Source organism: Schistocerca nitens, chromosome 5 (assembly GCF_023898315.1).
Source record: "Schistocerca nitens isolate TAMUIC-IGC-003100 chromosome 5, iqSchNite1.1, whole genome shotgun sequence".
NCBI classification, from domain to species: domain Eukaryota; kingdom Metazoa; phylum Arthropoda; class Insecta; order Orthoptera; family Acrididae; genus Schistocerca; species Schistocerca nitens.
This window is the reverse complement of record NC_064618.1, coordinates 283,242,123-283,259,873: the sequence shown is the minus strand read 5'-3', so window position 1 is coordinate 283,259,873 and position 17,751 is coordinate 283,242,123. Positions and strand designations below refer to the sequence as shown.

Genomic DNA, 17,751 nt, shown 5'->3' with positions numbered 1-17,751 from the left:
CAACCACACCATAACACCACCGCCTCCGAATTTTATTGTTGGCACTATACACGTTGGCAGATGACGTTCAGCAGGCATTTGCCATACCCTCACCCTGCCATCGGATCGCAACATTGTGCACCGTGATTCGTCACTCCACACATCATTTTTCCACTGTTCAATCGTCCAATGTTTATGCTCCTTACACAAAGCGAGGTGTCGTCTGGCATTTACCAGCGTGATGTGTGGCTTATGAGCAGCTGCTCAACCATGAAATCAAAGTTTGCTCACCTCCTGCCTAACGTCATAGTACTTGCAGTGGATCCTGATGCAGTTTGGAATTCCTGTGTGATGGTCTGGACAGATGTCTGCCTATTACACATTACGACCCCTCAACAGTCGGCAGTCTCTGTCAGTTAACAGACGAGGTTGGCCTGTACGTTTTTCTGCTGTATGTGTCCCTTCACATTTCCACTTCACCATCTCATCAGAAACAGTGGACCTAGGGATGTTCAGGAGTGTGGAAATCTCCCATTCAGACGTGTGACACGAGTGATACCCAATCACCTGATCACGTTCAAAGTCCGTGAGTTGTGCAGAGTGCCCCATTCTGCTCTCTCACGATGTCTAATGACTACTGAGATCGCTGATATGGAGTACCTGGCAGTAAGTGACAGCACAATGCACCTAACATGAAAAACCTATTTTGGGAATGCATTGTTGTGGCCAAGATAGACACGAAACCCACTCCTATGACAGTAGTACAAGTCTGTATGCCAACTAGCTCTGCAGATGAAGAAATTGAAGAAATGTATGATGAGATAAAAGAAATTATTCAGATAGTGAAGGGAGACGAAAATTTAAGTCATGGGTGACTGGAATTCGAAAGTTGGAAAAGGAAGAGAAGGAAATGTAGTAGGTGAATATGGATTGGGGGTAAGAAATGAAAGAGGAAGCCGCCTGGTGGAATTTTGCACAGAGCACAACTTAATCATAGCTAACATTTGGTTCAAGACTCATAAAAGAAGGTTGTATACATGGAAGACGCCTGGAGATACTGACAGGTTTCAGATAGATTATATAATGGTAAGACCGAGATTTAGGAACCAGGTTTTAAATTGTAAGACATTTCCAGGGGCAGATGTGGACTCTGACCACAATCTACTGGTTATGAATTGTAGATTAAAACTGAAGAAACTGCAAAAAGGTGGGAATTTAAGGAGATGGGACCTGGATAAACTGACTAAACCAGAGGTTTTACAGAGTTTCAGGGAGAGCATAAGGGAACAATTGACAAGAATGGGGGAAAGAAATACAGTAGAAGAAGAATGGGTAGCTTTGAGGGATGAAGTAGTGAAGGCAGCAGAGGATCAAGTAGGTAAAAAGACGAGGGCTAGTAGAAATCCTTGGGTAACAGAAGAAATATTGAATTTAATTGACGAAAGGAGAAAATATAAAAATGCAGTAAATGAAGCAGGCAAAAAGGAATACAAACGTATCGAAAATGAGATCGACAGGAAGTCAAAATGGCTAAGCAGGGATGGCTAGAGGACAAATGTAAGGATGTAGAGGCTTATCTCACTAGGGGTAAGATAGATAGGCCTACTGCCTACAGGAAAATTAAAGAGACCTTTGGAAAGAAGAGAACCACTTGTATGAATATCAAGAGCTCAGATGGAAACCCAGTTCTAAGCAAAGAAGGGAAAGCAGAAAGGTGGAAGGAGTATATAGAGCATCTATACAAGGGCGATGTACTTGAGGACAATATTGTGGAAATGGAAAAGGATGTAGATGTAGATGAAATGGGAGATATGATACTGCGTGAAGAGTTTGACAGAGCACTGAAAGACCTAAGTCGAAACAAGGCCCCGGGAGTAGACAACATTCCATTGGAACTACTGACAGCCTTGGGAGAGCCAGTCCTGACAAACCTCTTCCATTTGGTGAGCAAAATGTATGAGACAGGCGAAATACCCTCAGACTTCAAGAAGAATATAATTCCAATCCCAAAGAAAACAGGCGTTGACAGATGTGAAAATTACTGAACTATCAGTTTAATAGGTCAAGGCTGCAAAATACTAACGCGAATTCCTTACAGACGAATGCAAAAACTGGTAGAAGCCGACCTTGGGGAAGATCAATTTGGATTCCGTAGAAATATGGGAACACGTGAGGCAATACTGACCCTACGACTTATTTTAGAAGCTAGATTAAGAAAAGGCAGACCTATGTTTCTAGTATTTGTAGACATAGAGAAAGCTTTTGACAATGTTGACTGGAATACTCTTTTTCAAATTCTCGGGGTAAAATACAGGGGGTGAAAAGCTATTTACAATTTGTACAGAAACCAGATGGCAGTTATAAGAGTCGAGGGGCATGAAAGGGAAGCAGGGTTGTAGTCTCTCCCCAATGTTGTTCAATCTGTATATTGAGCAAGCAGTAAAGGAAACAAAAGAAAAATTAGGAGTAGGTATTAAAATCCATGGAGAAGAAATAAAAACTTTGAGGTTTGCCGATGACATTGTAATTCTGTCAGAGACAGCAAAGGACTTGGAAGATCAGCTGAACGGAATGGACAGTGTCTTGAAAGGAGGATATAAGATGAACATCAACAAAAGCAAAACGAGCATAATGTAATGTAGTCGAATTAAGTCGGGTGATGCTGTGGGAATTAGATTAGGAAATGAGACACTTAAAAAAGTAGTAAAAGAGTTTTGCTATTTGGGGAGCAAAAGTAACTGATGATGGTCGAAGTAGAGAGGATATAAAATGTAGACTGGCAATGGCAAGGAAAGCGTTTCTGAAGAAGAGAAATTTGTTAACATAGAGTATAGATTTAAGTGTCGGGAAGTCGTTTCTGAAAGTATTTGTATGGAGTGTAGCCATGTATGGAAGTGAAACATGGACGATAAATAGTTTGGACGACAAGAGAATAGAAGCTTTTGAAATGTGGTGCTACAGCAGAGTGCTGAAGATTAGATGGGTAGATCACGTAACTAATGAGGAGGTATTGAATGGAATTGGGGAGAACAGGAGGTTGTGGCACAATTCCATTAGAAGAAGGGATCGGTTGGTAGGACATGTTCTGAGGCATCAAGGGATCACCAATTTAGTACTGGAGGGCAGCGTGGAGGGCAAGAATCGTAGAGGGATACCAGGAGATGAATACACTAAGCAGATCTATTTACGAAATTTCGGTCACCAACTTTCTCTTCCGAATGCGAAAATATTTTGTTGAGCCCCACCTACATGGGTAGGAATGATCATCAAAATAAAATAAGAGAAATCAGAGCTCGAACAGAAAGGTTTAGGTGTTCGTTTTTCCCGCGCGCTGTTCGGGAGTGGAATGGTAGAGAGATAGTATGATTGTGGTTAGATGAACCCTCTGCCAAGCACTTAAATGTGAATTGCAGAGTAGTCATGTAGATGTAGATGTAGATTCAGAAGGATGTAGGCTGCCGTATGTACTGGGAGATGATGAAGCTTGCACAGGGTAGAGTAGCATGGAGAGCTGCATCAAACCAGTCTCAGGACTGAAGACCACAACAACAACAACAACATTTTGGGAGTGTCCAGATACTTTTGATCAAATGGTGTATATGTAATTGTACTTGTTGCCCATGTTCAAGTTCAAATTAGCTACTTGTCATTCAGGTTTGCTACTTCATCTGAAGATCTTCTGGAACACAGATAATTTGTTTGATGATGCTTTGTCTGATTCATTCCTTGTCAAAAATTTTGTTATATTCAATGACACAATCTATAGAGTATTTCTTTAATACATTCCATTTGTCCTTTGCTCAGCATTATAATTTTTTGTGTTATCGGGAGGCCTGTGACCTTTAATCCATCACTGATGTTGAGATGTGCGTTGTTTCTGTCATTTAATTTCAGCCTTCATTGCTTGCTTTAAATTCGTTGGAATGTCCCCTGTATCTTAAAGGAGTTACAAAAGGTCTGAATGATGACAAAATACTGGTAATAAACATAGTTGAGGATTTGCAGAATCTGTCCATGCCAATTGAAGAGAGGCGGGATTGTAATTTCACTGTCATCTATTTGAATCATATGTTACAGCAATGTAAAAACTACTCCAAAAATTAATATATTTACCTGAATATAAGACAACTCTGAAGGCTCTTTGAGAAAATTTTATTTGTATCGTGTTGTGACTAACCAACTGTTTTACTGATATGAATTATCTGCAGTTGTTGATAATACAAGAAGTAGTAAAATAAAAAGGAATGATTTACAGTAATGGTTATCTCACTTCCTTTTTTGCTTATAGTCTGAGCCAGTCATCTATTGAATCACTATTTTTAATCATTATCATCATCACTGTTATCATTATCTGGGATTGTAGTTTCACCTAGTCAATGAGAAGTGAGAGAAAGACAATGTATTTCTATATACAAACAGCAATGAAATTTATAATGTTGTTTGTCATGAATATTTGACTGTATCTTTCAAATCTGTTGCATTCTTTGAAGTTATGGTTACAGTAGGACCTGAGGATGCAGCTGTTTTTTTCTGAGTACATAGCAGATTTCACACCTATATTGATGTGAGAATGTGACAGTATATGTCTCCTGCTTTCAGACATTTCATTTGCCCACTGCTCTCTCACTGTCTGCCCAAAAACAGTAGCTGACACAATCCCTTTTCTGTTATTGGGCGACTTCAATGCCCATAACCCTCTGTGGGGTTGATCAGTGGCAACAGGCCGAGGCAGCATCATTGAGCAAGTATTGGCACAGCTCGACCTTTCTGTTTTAAGTACTGGTGCCTTCACACATTTCAGTGTGCCGCATGCCACGTACTCGGCCATTGACCTTTCGATCTGCAGCCCTAGCCTATTACCATCTGTCCAATGGAGTGTGCATGACGACTTGTGTGGTAGTGACAACTTCCCGATCTTGTGTGGTAGTGACATCTTCCCGATCTTTCTGTCACTGCCATAGCGTCACCTCTTGGGCACCCCTGCAGATGGGCTATGAATAAGGCTGACTGGGACTTGTTCACTTCCATTGTCACTATTGAGCGTCTTTCCAATGATGCCATTGATGCTGTGGCTCACTCGGTCACCACCAGCATAGTTACTGCTGCAGAATCTGCCATTCCCTGTTCTTCCGGGTCCCCTCGGCAGAGGACTGTGCCTTGGTGGTCGCCCGAGATCGCTGAGGTGATTAAAGATTGCAGGCGGGCATTCCAGCGTCACAGGCGGCATCCCTCATTGGCACACCTCATGGACAGCTCCGTGCGTAAGCCTGCTGCCTCATTCGCAAATGCAAGCAGGAGTGCTGGGAAAGGTATGTCTCCACTGTCGGCCTCCATACCTCTCCCCCGCAGATTTGGGTCAAGGTTAGGCGACTCTGGCTATCGGACCCTCGTCAATGTACCTGCACTTTCACTGAATGGAGCAGTCTGTACTGACTCCGACACTATTGCAAACCACTTAGTGGAGCATTTTGCTCAGAGTTCTGCTTCTGTGAATTAGCCACTGGCCTTCTGCTCCCTGAGAGAGTGGTTGGAACGTCAGAGCCTTTCATTTCACACTTGCCACCCTGAATTGTACAATTCCAAAGTGCTCTAGCCGCTTACCCTGATATGGCTCCCGGGGCAGATCGCATCCCCTGTCAGATGCTCAAGCACCTCTCGGTGGACTGCCAGTGACGCCTCCTAGACCTTTTCAACCGTATCTGGGTTGAGGGTGAGTTCCCATCGCAGTGGCGACAAAGCATCGTAATCCCTGCGTTGAAACCTGGAGGTGGAGAGCTACCACCCCATTAGCCTCACCAACATTCTTTGCAAGTTGCTCGAACGCATGGTGAGCCGGAGGTTGAGTTGGCTACTTGAGAGTCGGTGCCTTCTGGCTCTGTTTCAGGGTGGGTTCCGTAAAGGCTGCTCTGCCGCCGATAATCTGGTGTGCCTGGAGTCTGCCACCCGTGTGGCCTTTGCTCGCTGACAGCATCTAGTCGCTGTCTTTTTTGACATGCGGAGGGCATGCGATAAGACATGGCGACATCACATCCTCTCTACGCTTCATGGTTGGGGTCTTTGGGGTCCCCTCCCAATTTTCATACAAAATTTTCTGTTGCATGTTTCCTTTCATATGCAAGTTGCGGCCTCCCATAGTTCCTCCCGAGTTCAGGAGAATGGGGTACTGCAAGGATCTGTCTTAAGTGTCTACCTCTTTTTACTTGCAATTAATGGGCTCACTGCGGCGGTGGGAAGTCTTTCTCGGCTTCCTTGTATGCTGACGACTTCTGCCTATACTATAGCTCCACTGGCATTGCAGCTGCTGAACAGCAGCTGCAGGGCGCTATCCACAAGGCGCAGTCTTGGGTGTAGCGCATGGCTTCCAGTTTTTGGCTGCCGAGACCTGCGTTATGCATTTCTGCCGGTGACGCACTGTTCACCCTGAGCCACAGCTTTATCTTGACCGCGAACCTCTTGCTGTGGTGGAGATGCATCGCTTTTTGGGATTGGTTTTTGATATTCGGTTGACTTGGCTCCCTCATATTCGGTTGACTTGGCTCCCTCATATTCAGCAGCTTAAACAGATGTGCTGGCGGCATCTTAACGCTCTTCGTTGCTTGAGTCACACCAGCTGGGGTGCCGATCAGTCTACCCTTCTACAGCTGTACCAGGAGTTAATTCAGTCCTGTCTAGATTATGGACGCCTGGCTTATGGTTCGGCATCCCCATCCACATTACGGTTGCTGGACCACATCCTTCAGAGCGGGATCAGACTCGCCACTGGAGCTTTCTGGACAAGCCTGTCAACAACATACATGTGGAGGTGCCAACGATTACTGGCCACTTACGCTACACATATTTGTAGCTTGCCCGGGTATCCCAATTATCGTCTCCTGTTCCCTCAGTCGGTCGTCCGTCTTCCGGAATGGTGGTCCCGGTTAGGGTGTACGATCGCGGTTCGCGTCAGAGCTCTTCTCTCTGGGCTTGAGGTTTTCCCTCTTCCACGTCTTTTCCGGGCCCCTCTGCCTATACCCCTGTGGTGTGTGCCCCGCCCATGCCTTTGGCACAGGGCCTGAAGGACTCAGTCCCTCAGGCCCTCCGCCGCTGCTTTCTTTCAAGCCTTGCTGCGTTTCAAGACTCTGATGTTGTCTATACTGATGGTTCGATGGTTGCTGGTTGTGTCGGTTATGCTCTTACTCTAGGGATCATTATGAACATCACTAATTGCCGGCTGGCTGCAGTGTTTTGACTGCTGAGCTGGTTGCCGTCTCTCACACCCTAGAATATATCCGCTCCTGCTCATTTGAGTGACTCCCTGAGCGGTTTACGAGCTGTTGACCTGTTTTCCCCTCGCTCTCGTCTGGTGATGGCTATCCAGGAGTCCCTCCATACTCTTGACCTTTGCGGGCGCTCTGTGGTCTTTGTGTGGACCTCGCGTCATGTCGGCAATCCGGGAAATGAACGTGCTGACACACTGGCCAAACAGGCTGTCGGTGCACCAGCCTTGGAGATTGGCTTTTTGGAGAGTGACCTCAGGTCTGTTTTGCAGCAGAAGGTACTTCGCACCTGGGGTGAAGAATGGCGCACCCTTCCTTGCACCGCGAGGACCCACCTTTACGTCGCTGCGGGTCAGCTTTGACGGTGGTCCACATCTTGTTGGACTGCCCACTTTTAACTCCGCTCAGGCAGACGTTTGCGCTGCCTGATATGCTTCCTGCACTGTTATCAGATGATGTTGCGATGGCTGATTTAGTTTTGAGTTTTATTTGTGCAGGGGGTTTTTATCGCTTGATCTAAGTGTTTGTCCTTTCTTTTTGTGTTGAGTCTGGCCTTTGGCCTACAATTTTAGACTGGGGTTTTTAGTGTGTTTCTTGGTGGTTGGCTTTTCTTTTTTTGTTTCTATGGTTGGCCAACCACTGTCACACTAGGTGTGATTTTAATTCCTTTTTTCTGGTCTCTGGGTCTTTCTTGTCCTGTGTCGTCTCTTGTAATCTTCATTGTTTGTTTTTATTCTTTGTAGGTGTTTCAAGTTTGTGGAAAAAGGGACCGATGGCCCTAGTAGTGTGGTCCCTTCAGTCCCACAAGCCAACCAACCAACCACTTGTCACATCATCGCTCTCTTCTTGGCAAGAAACATCCAGTGAAGTGCTTGCCCCCTTCAAGTGCTGAGATACTTTAGTATTAGAAAAATTCATTTAGGCTGTGATCATTGTATTTGTGACTGATAAACAAATCTTTATACCACATAATAATAATGTGATAACATGTAATATTAGTATTGCAACTGAAGGCTGCTCCACTTGTGTCTTTGCTTTATTAATTGAAAAAGATGTTCTGCCTGAGAATGTTACAGTCCTAGTCGGACCCTAACCCCCACCCCTCCCCCTTTCACTGCTTGTATCCATAGCTACCTCCTAGCTGATTTCTCATTGCCCTCAGATGTCTTTGTGACACCCTTTGGTGAGAGATATTTTGTGATTCACACAGTCTGTAGCCGTAGGAAGATCGCAAAATATACCAAGTGACATTTTTTGTCTAGGGATTCCAGTACATTATTTGTGAAAGAAAATGGGAATACGTTACTAACTTGAGAACTTTCTTGAACTTGGTCAAGATAGAGGTGAGACAGCAGTTTATGGCTTTTCTTGTAATATATAGCATGTCTCAGGAAATTGTGATCTCTGTTGGTATAATGAATGAAAACCTCTGCCTGAATCACTGTTTTTTTGTTAATGATGACTGATTTTGATCTGACTGGGCAAATCATCTTCAGATCTACTGTTGCCAGGATCAATTCCCTAGTAGATGTGTACTACTACTCTCTCCTCCCTCCACACACACAGTGTATATTCGAGAAAAGTTAAGAGTCAACACATCTGGAATTCGATATTAATCATATATTTGTAATATGGGATGGATCTGTTAAATCACTTACAGTGTTAATTTATTTTGTTTCAGCTGTAGATGATACAAAATTAGATTACCTGAAATATATAACACTTCTTCATATTTCAGGTATTATTAAGGTGCAAATATGTTTTGTTTCAGTTATATCTAGCTTGGAACTTTGGGATTTATACATCACCAATTGTAGCTGCAATATTGCACAGGAAAGGCTTATTTGTTGTTGATGGAGTGCTCACAATAGCCAAGTTTATTACTGGTCTTGGACTCGTACTAGTTGCATCTTACTTCATTCGAGGTATTGGCAGGGCCAATAATCAGCAGTACATAAGATTTGTGAGGGCCTTAAATGCAGCAAAAAATGATTACAACAAAGACACAAAGGTTGGTATTATTGAATATTGACACATTGTTGCCACTACTTCGTATTAGGTGTAACATTTTCATATGGATTATTTGTTTCGTTTCAGAAAGCTTTATCAGCATATGACTTCGATTTCTATGCATGCCCAGTTGACTTCCGATGGACTGAAGTTGTTGGGTAGGTTTGCAAAAAATTATATTAATGTGGTTCTCGAAACATTGTTACAAAAGTTAAGATTTGTTAATAGAAAAAAATTAAGAGGGTTTCTATGGGATAATTAACACAAATTATAATGTGATGGTAGTAATGATGGAGGCACTAGTTTACTGACATCCACCATATTGTTTAAGTGCGGTAGCAATCTTCAGTAGCCCACACTGTTCCACTGGCAACTTAAAATAGTTGGAAAGGTGCTACTGTCGTCTGGAGTGCCACGACTGAATGGCACCACATGTAAATACTTTCCTGTTCCATCTATTTTTTGAGAGACTGTATGCTCCAGTCATTATTACCTTGTTCTTTAATCTTTACTCAAAATATGTGATGGGAATAATAGTATTGTTTTTGTGAAATACCACTTCTCTAAGACAAGGGAGCAGCTTTTCTTGATAAGTGTAGCATAATTCTTTGGGTAGTTTACATTTATACTCACACTGAATCTCCTAAAGAATATGGTTGCTCACAGCTCTAGCAACACACATTTGCATCATCAGTCATAGCATAGCTACTGGCAGCGCCTCCCAAGCAGGGCAGGCCTCAGCAGCGGGGCTTGACAAAGTGTCCCACAAGTTGTGAAAGGGAGGGCAGTTTTTTCTCCCACGGTGCTCCTCCAGCAGTGGTTTGGTATGGGCACAGCAACGACTCTGGATTTCCTAAGCTGGAGACTGGCCACTGCTGCCAGACTACTTCTTCTGTAAAGTAGGAACGCATACACACCAGAGAGATAGATAGATAGAGAGAGAGACAGAGAGATAGATAGATAGAGAGAGAGAGAGAGAGAGAGAGAGAGAGAGAACGAACACTGTCTCAAAATGTGTGCTTGCTGATAGGGTGTTTGGCAGAACAGTCTCTGTCATGTAACCTCTGTGGCACATGCAACCCAGTAGTTTTATAAGACTCCTTCATGCATGCGGGACTCCGCATGGGTCGATATTTGTTTCCCTAGTGGGATCCCTAAGGAGTGGCGTTAACTTGTATCTGCGTCTGACAAGACGGATGCAGTTCAGATAGTGCTTACACCCACCCAACAAAGAGAGTTCAGTTGGTCATTCTGGCCAAGTAGTAGTCTCAGAATTATGGTAACATGGTGCTAGTCTGCCATATTACATACATCATAACCAAGAGAGCAAGCAGAACCTTTGACAACAGTAGCATACATAATGGCCTTGCAGATAATGTAGTGCAACTGGATGTAACAAGGACATTTGCTCTCTGTCAGATTGCTTTCTGCAGCAATCGTGAATCTGAAATATAATCCTTCTCAGGGCACGCCTTTAAATGAAAAACCTGAAACAAAACATTTGAGGCCACAAATTCAAAACAAGACGACACAACTGTTAAATTATTGTGTTTTAGAGTGGATCTCCAGTGAAATTAACAGCAGCCATTCTTTCTGCTTTTTGTAGGCACAACACTGATGTATCAAGAAAGGAACAACTTAGTGCTGTTGTCAAATATTTGCACTTATATTTAAGCAAACCAGATACAAAAGGAGTTTGAAATAAAGAAATCACTTTTAGGGTGCCATGAGGTAAGAGGCTATGATGCTGATAGTTACAGAAAAGAAATAATAAATGATTTAGAGAAGATGAATATACTGCTGGATCAGTACAGAAGTCAACAACACGGTGGTGGTGCATCTATAAGTGGCAAATACTCAGGTTTGCACTCAAGAATTAAGGCATGGGTCCCAAACGCTGAATTCATACATCATTCAACACGTAATTTCTGTTTGTACTAAATGATTCCGGCATGAATGTAGTGGAATTGCAACATATTTACAAGAAAGTACAATGTATTCGTGTTTTCTGTAGTGCTCCTGTGCTTTGGTGGTAACAAATGAACAAAACTGTTGCAACTATCAGGCGTGTTACAACTTCAAACTGTGCCCAACGAGATGGTCTTCCAGATCTGATTCATTGTTACTAGTAAAACAGAATTTCATATGAATTTTGCAGTACCTCTCCAGTGTCATTTTGAAGATCAAAAAGAAAGCAGAGAGAGAGAAAAGCTTCTGATTTGATGAAAAGTAGCAACTTTTGAGGTTGTCATGCCTCCCTTGTTTCAGAGTGAGATTTTGGAAGATATTAACTTAGTTTCCAAACTACTCCAGCCTTTAATGCTGATAGAATGCCTCTCAACTTCTTCTAACTGCAAGCAAGAATCTATTCAATCTAAGAAACAATTTTGAAGTTGTAGTAGAAGTAACAAAAGTACTAGTGAAAGTTTGGAGCCCTGATCGTAAATTGACCTCAAAACGTACCCATAAAATGAAGAAACGTTTTGACGAGCTTTCTGCAGATCGTAGAATTGTGAATAAACTAAATTTTCTTCAAGTCACATTTTCAGTGGTTCTATTGATATTTTAATTCAGCACTTAAGCGTTTTACCAGCCTACAGAATGTTAATGATTATTTTTCTTCTGTACCTTCCTGTTCATTGTTTTGAGTTTGAAAGTGAAGATATTCAGAAGAGAGCAGAAAAGCTAGACAGAAAGCATGAATCAGATTTAACCATAGATCCTTCACATGAACTTTTTTGCCTAAAAATACTTATACCGAAAGAATTTGGAAAGCAAGGAAACATATTGTCAATTAAATATCTCACAGTATTTTTGTTTGTGGAAAATAATTTTCTTGTCAGTAGTCTCCACAATGTGCACACAGCTCTCAGTTGCACTTGACTCTGCCAGGTGCTTCTGTTACAGGAGAAAGATCATTTTCTAAACTGAAATCACTCAAAACATTTCTGAGAGACTCTATATCAGGAGTTCAATTTAAGTGCTTTAGAATTTCTAAGCATTGGACATGAAACGTATTCTGTTAACTTGGATGACATTATAAAAAATGTTGTAGAGCCAGTTGTAGTAGAGCTGGAAAGACAAGTTTGCTTCAGCGTGTTGTGTCACTTTACAAAACTGAAAGCGTTGTTTGTTCTACAAGGAATGCGTCAGTTGATGAGCTTATTTCACTTTTAACCTAACTGTGATGCGTGAATGTCTAATGTTTTCATATTTCTTCTTTCAAGGTTTACTTGTAAACAAGGCTCCCAAAATTTATTTGCACATGCAAGGGGGGGGGGGACACCATAGTTACACCACTGTTTAAGGACTTCTATATTCATGTGTTGGGTGGTATTGCAGGGTCCTTAAAAAGTATTAAATGACTTCATAGTGGAACACATCTAATAGAAACTGCCACAACACACGAAGTGTCTAAGCTTCTGGGATGCAAGGCCTTATGGCTGAGTTGCACAACATCCTTAACTTTGTAAAAGTGTGATTACTTGCTCTGATATAATGAAGATGGAACATGAGGAGTTATGTGAAGAATGGAGAAATGGGGCTCTCACAGAAATGCGGAACTATATGAGGAGAGTTAATGGCACATCGGAAAAATGGCAACATTAATCCAAACCTTCAACACTCTAACGTTACCCAAATATATTCTTACTGACTATATGTTATCTTCAAGGTGTGACTGTTTTTCCCCTACCCAATGTGCTGTTTCAAATGCCAAAGATTCGATCATACTACTATCACATATGACAGGAAGGCTACATATGGAAATTGTGGAGGTTCATGAATTGGGTGGCTCTTGTACACTTCTTCCAAATGGTACAGCATGACCTGGAAAAATGGGAACTTTTGAAATGCTTAGTGGTCGGCATATACAGTCAGCAGCACTGCGGAACAGGAACCTTTAGCTGCAGACAGTCTCTTCATTTAGTAATCATGGATCAATGCAATGGTTACCAGTATGTTTTTGGAGTAAAAATGTTTTACAAAAACCATGATAGTTTGGAAATTACGCAGTGTGTTTGAACCATTTCTTCTTCCCAGCATGGAGCGTCATGGTTGGTTTCCCTCAAAACAAACAATAAAAAGTTGTATTAAAAACTTTGAAGAGACTGGATCTGCTCTATAAAAGAGAAACCAACAGGATGACCAAGAAGTGCTTGTACTCCACAGAATACCAAGCTGTATGCATTTGTTTTACAGAGGCTCCAGTGTGTAGTTTGTAAGGAAGCAACTGTGAGCAGTGTGTCGTGAATTCTCCATTATGATTTAAAGTGTCGCTGTAAAAGCTGCAGATCACACAGCAACTGAAGGGGAATGATTACCAGTTGTGATTAGAATTCTGTCAGATGATTATCACAGACATAAGTTAGGACAATGGATTTCTGGACAAGCTGTGGATGTCAGCTGAGGCCCATTTTCATTTCACAGTTTACATGAGTAAAGAGTGCCCTTTACATTTCAGGATGGTGAGAGAGAGTATGGTGTACCATTTTGTCACATGGGGTCGTTGGTCCTTACTTTTTTCTAAAGTGAAGAGCAGATCACAGTGACTGTCACTTCGGATCAGTATGTTAGGATATTGCAATCCTTTGTTGCACTGCATTTAACAATATACCACAGCTTCATAAAACCTGGTTTCAACAGGATGGTGTGCCATTGTACATTGCAAGTTAATCAGTGGCAACAGTGAGAGAATTTTTGGGTAACCGTGTTATCTCAAGATTCGGTGATATTCCCTGCCCCCCCCCCCCCCCTCCCTCCCCCCCCCCCACTGAGATCGCTAGATTTGTCTTTTTGTGTTTGTTGTTGTTGTTGTGAGGCTACCGTAAGACATCGGTCTACATGACTTGGCCAGGAATATGGAATTAACTGTAACAAAGAATCCAAGATGAAATTTGTAGCATCCCAGTAACAAACGAAGAATTTTAAGAGCAGATTGGAAGACTGCATATGTACAGGATGACACCATCTATAGGACTTATTTTTCAGACTTGATAATTTGGATTACTGTTTCTTAAAAGGCAAGTTGTACTAATTCTGTTTTTGTCAATGAAGTTTTTTTGTTGGATTTCCCCTGTCTTTATTTGGTGTTTCAAAAGTTCCCATTTTTCTGCGTCACACTTTATAAACTGCTCTGGGGATTACCCATTATGGAACAGAAAGTGCAGGTTTTGTAATGAGGAAAGGAAAATTCAGGAGTTTAAAGTTATGAAATGCATATTGTATGATGAAGCTTTCAAAGCTACGAAACCTCTCGTGTTTACTAATTTCTTATGCACTGGCCCTTTACAAGCCAGTCGTTGAGTGTGATACCTGCACACAAAGTACATATACTTGCTCATGTCAATGTACTTGGAGGTGGGGGGGTTACACTACTTGCCCCAAAACCATTCAGAAACCATCAATGACGGACTTGGAACCTTGGCCACATACCACTGTACACCATCAGAGGTTCACTGAAGCTGTCCACACTACCCATGCAAACAACTCGTTCTGTAAGTAGTGAAAGAGTCTCCCAAAAAGTCATTCAAAATCGAAGAAAATGGCAACAAAACCATTGGGCCAATGAGAACTCTCCATTTCCAGTGGTGATTTTGTAGTTGGGGACACCAATGTCCACGTGGTGGAACCAGAGTGCTGGGCACCATGTTGTATCGCCCCTGACCCCTCAGGTAAACAGCTACTGTCAAGGAAGGAGGACAACCTTTGCTAATCAATGGCTCACACAGGGGCCTATGTATTGCAGTGAAACTCAAATGAACACTGATCGCAATTTGAGACACTATTCTGCATCTGTGTGAAACTCATTTTAAAGGCAGTGACACAACTGATTTAAGGGGCTACTGGCCCTACAGAAAGGACGAACTTACTGGCATCAGGGCTAAGGGTGGGCATCTGTTTTCATCAGTGATAGGTGCCACCCCTCTCGTATGCTCTTATTACTTTGATACAAGCAGTTGCAGTGGTAGTTCTTACACCAATTAAGATCATATTGTGTTCTAATCTGTTGCATGCAGATGCACTGACAGAGCTGTTCTGGGCAGTCCTCCATCCATTCCTCCTCAAGGGTGACTTCAGTACACCCAGTGTATGGTGGGGCTTGGCTACCACTTGCACCAGCAGTTGCATTATCAAGCAACTCAACCATTTAGAGAGTATTTGCTTTTTAAACTCTGGTCATACGACACACTTTTCTATAGCTACAGATGGTCATCAGCCATTGACCTTCGTTTTTGCTCTCCAACTATCACGTACTCATTTCAGTGGGAAGTGGCCACAGATTTGCATTCCAGTGACCACTTGACAGTGTGGATCCACCTGCTGACTTGGACAGTGGGTGGCTGGAGACCACAAAGCTGGATATCTCAGAGGGCAAATTGGTTATGACAGTCAGCAGGCCATCTTCCAACAATAGGAATGTGCCCAGGAGATGGTGGACCATGTCACCTATATGATCCAAATAGCTGCTGCCAATTCAATTCCCTAGTCTGTCAGCCACCTCAAATGATGGCCTGTCCCTTAGTAAAATGAAGAATGTCTCTCGGCAATCGGTCAGGTACGTAGCTTTGTGGTAATTCAGACGCCATCCAGCTGTGGAAAATTTTCACACCTTCAGGTGTGAGAGAGGGTAATTGATGCAAGTAATAAGAGTGGAAGGGAAACTCTGGAAGGAATTCCTGGTTTTCATTAATCAGGCCACTTCCAGTGCACGAGTTTGTGACTCAATAATGTGGATTTAAGCAAGGACAGTACACCTCCCCGTATAGCCTTGTTGAGAAGTAGTCTTGGTGGACATGATAAAGACATGGCTCAGGCTTTAGCTGAACATTTTTTTAGTGTTCCTGTATCATCTGGACAGACAACTGAGTTTCATATGTTCTGTAGGACTGTGGAGGTGGAGAGCCCTGTCTCTCCTTGTGTAATGAGATGGTATACAATCATCCGTTCTACGTGTGGGAATTGGAATCAGTTGTCTGCAACCAGAAACAATGTTCCAGGACCAGACCAGCTTCATTATGGCATGCTATGTACTATGTGCACTGGAACCAAAGAAAAGCTCGTATCTTGTTTCAATCAGATCTTGTTTGAAGAACAGTACCCTGTCGCATAGAAGGAAGTCATATTAATTCCCCCTATATAAACCAGGCAAGGACCATGACAGCCCTAATGCGTAAGGGTGTGTGTCTCTTACCAGGTATAAGGGTAAGACTCTTGAGCATATGTTCAACTGCTGCCTTGTCTGGCTTCTTGAATTCTGGGGTCACCTGTACCACTTCCAGTGTGGTTCCAGGTGCTGCTGTTCCACCCTTGACAATTTAATTCTACTGGAAACAGTGATGCAGGTGTCTTCCTTATGCTGCAACCATTTAATCAGTGGGCTTTTTGATCTTTATGAAGCATATGACCATATGGCACCACTTGGAGATACAACGTCCTTCACCAATTTCATAAATGGGGACTTCATGAAAGTCTGCTGCCCCTCATTAAGTCCTTCCTCGAGGACAAGCACTTTATCTATCGCATTTGTGTTTCCAGGTCTGACTGCTTTGTTCAGGAGAATGGGGTCCCTCTGGACAAGGTTCTCAGTGTCATATAGTTCAGTCACTATCAGTGGTATCTCCACTGCAATCGGAAGCCCAGTTAAAAGTTCCTTGTTTGTGGATGACTTTGCGATCTACTCTTCCTCTGATCTTACTACAATGATGAAGCAACTTCAGCTGACCATAAGGAGGTTGAAAACTTGGGCCAATAAAACAGGTTTTAGATTCTCACTTAAAAAGACTACTTGTGTCAACTTACGCTGTACTTGCCACAATTTTCACCCACTGGAGGTCATGATGGTGGACACACTTTTAAATTCAAAGCACAGCGTGTGCCTTTTGGGTCTACTGTGTCACTCAGAATTAACCTGCCTTCCACACCTGAAAGACCTGCAGACAGGGCTTTGAAATGCCTCAGCAGAAAGGCGTGGGTAGTTGACAGGTCCTGTCGCCTTCAATTTTATAGGACATTTGTCAGATCACAATTAGATTACGACAGCATGATTTTATGGATCAACCTGTATTTCCTGCCTCAGTATGTTAGATGCTTTTCACCATGAGGGCATTTGGATATTGAGTGTACCAGCACAGTTCAGAGTTTGTGTACAGAGGCCAGTGAACCACCTCTACAGATTCAGTGGTGCTTTCTGCTGGCTCAACAGGCTATGAAAATCTCTGTGTTGCCTCACTCATTGGCATTTAGTGTGGGCGGCCCACCTCTAACTTTAAATGATTGTTATGGAATCAGTCCAGTATGATAAAGCCATTTGGAATATGTGCTATCGATTGTCTCATGGATTTGGATATACTGGGGGGAGTCAAATGAAAACCGTAAGTGTAATTAAAAATTGACATTTCACTCCATTTTTGTGTAAGTTGGCAGTACTGTTACCAGTGATGTAAGGAAAGCTCTACGGGCATCATCACACTGAATATATGCAAAACACTGCCACAATACCAGTTCA

General features: G+C 42.6%; 1 protein-coding gene across 1 annotated transcript in view; it reads left to right on the top strand.

The window, feature by feature from the left end:
* The window catches only part of LOC126259822 (phosphatidylserine lipase ABHD16A), a 172,274-nt gene that overhangs the window by 12,504 nt on the left and 142,019 nt on the right, over nt 1-17,751 (top strand). Inside the window, exons 3-4 of the mRNA XM_049956864.1 lie at nt 9,007-9,246; nt 9,333-9,403. Of these exons, the coding sequence (XP_049812821.1) occupies nt 9,007-9,246; nt 9,333-9,403 (311 nt within the window). The remainder of the gene's footprint in view (nt 1-9,006; nt 9,247-9,332; nt 9,404-17,751) is intronic.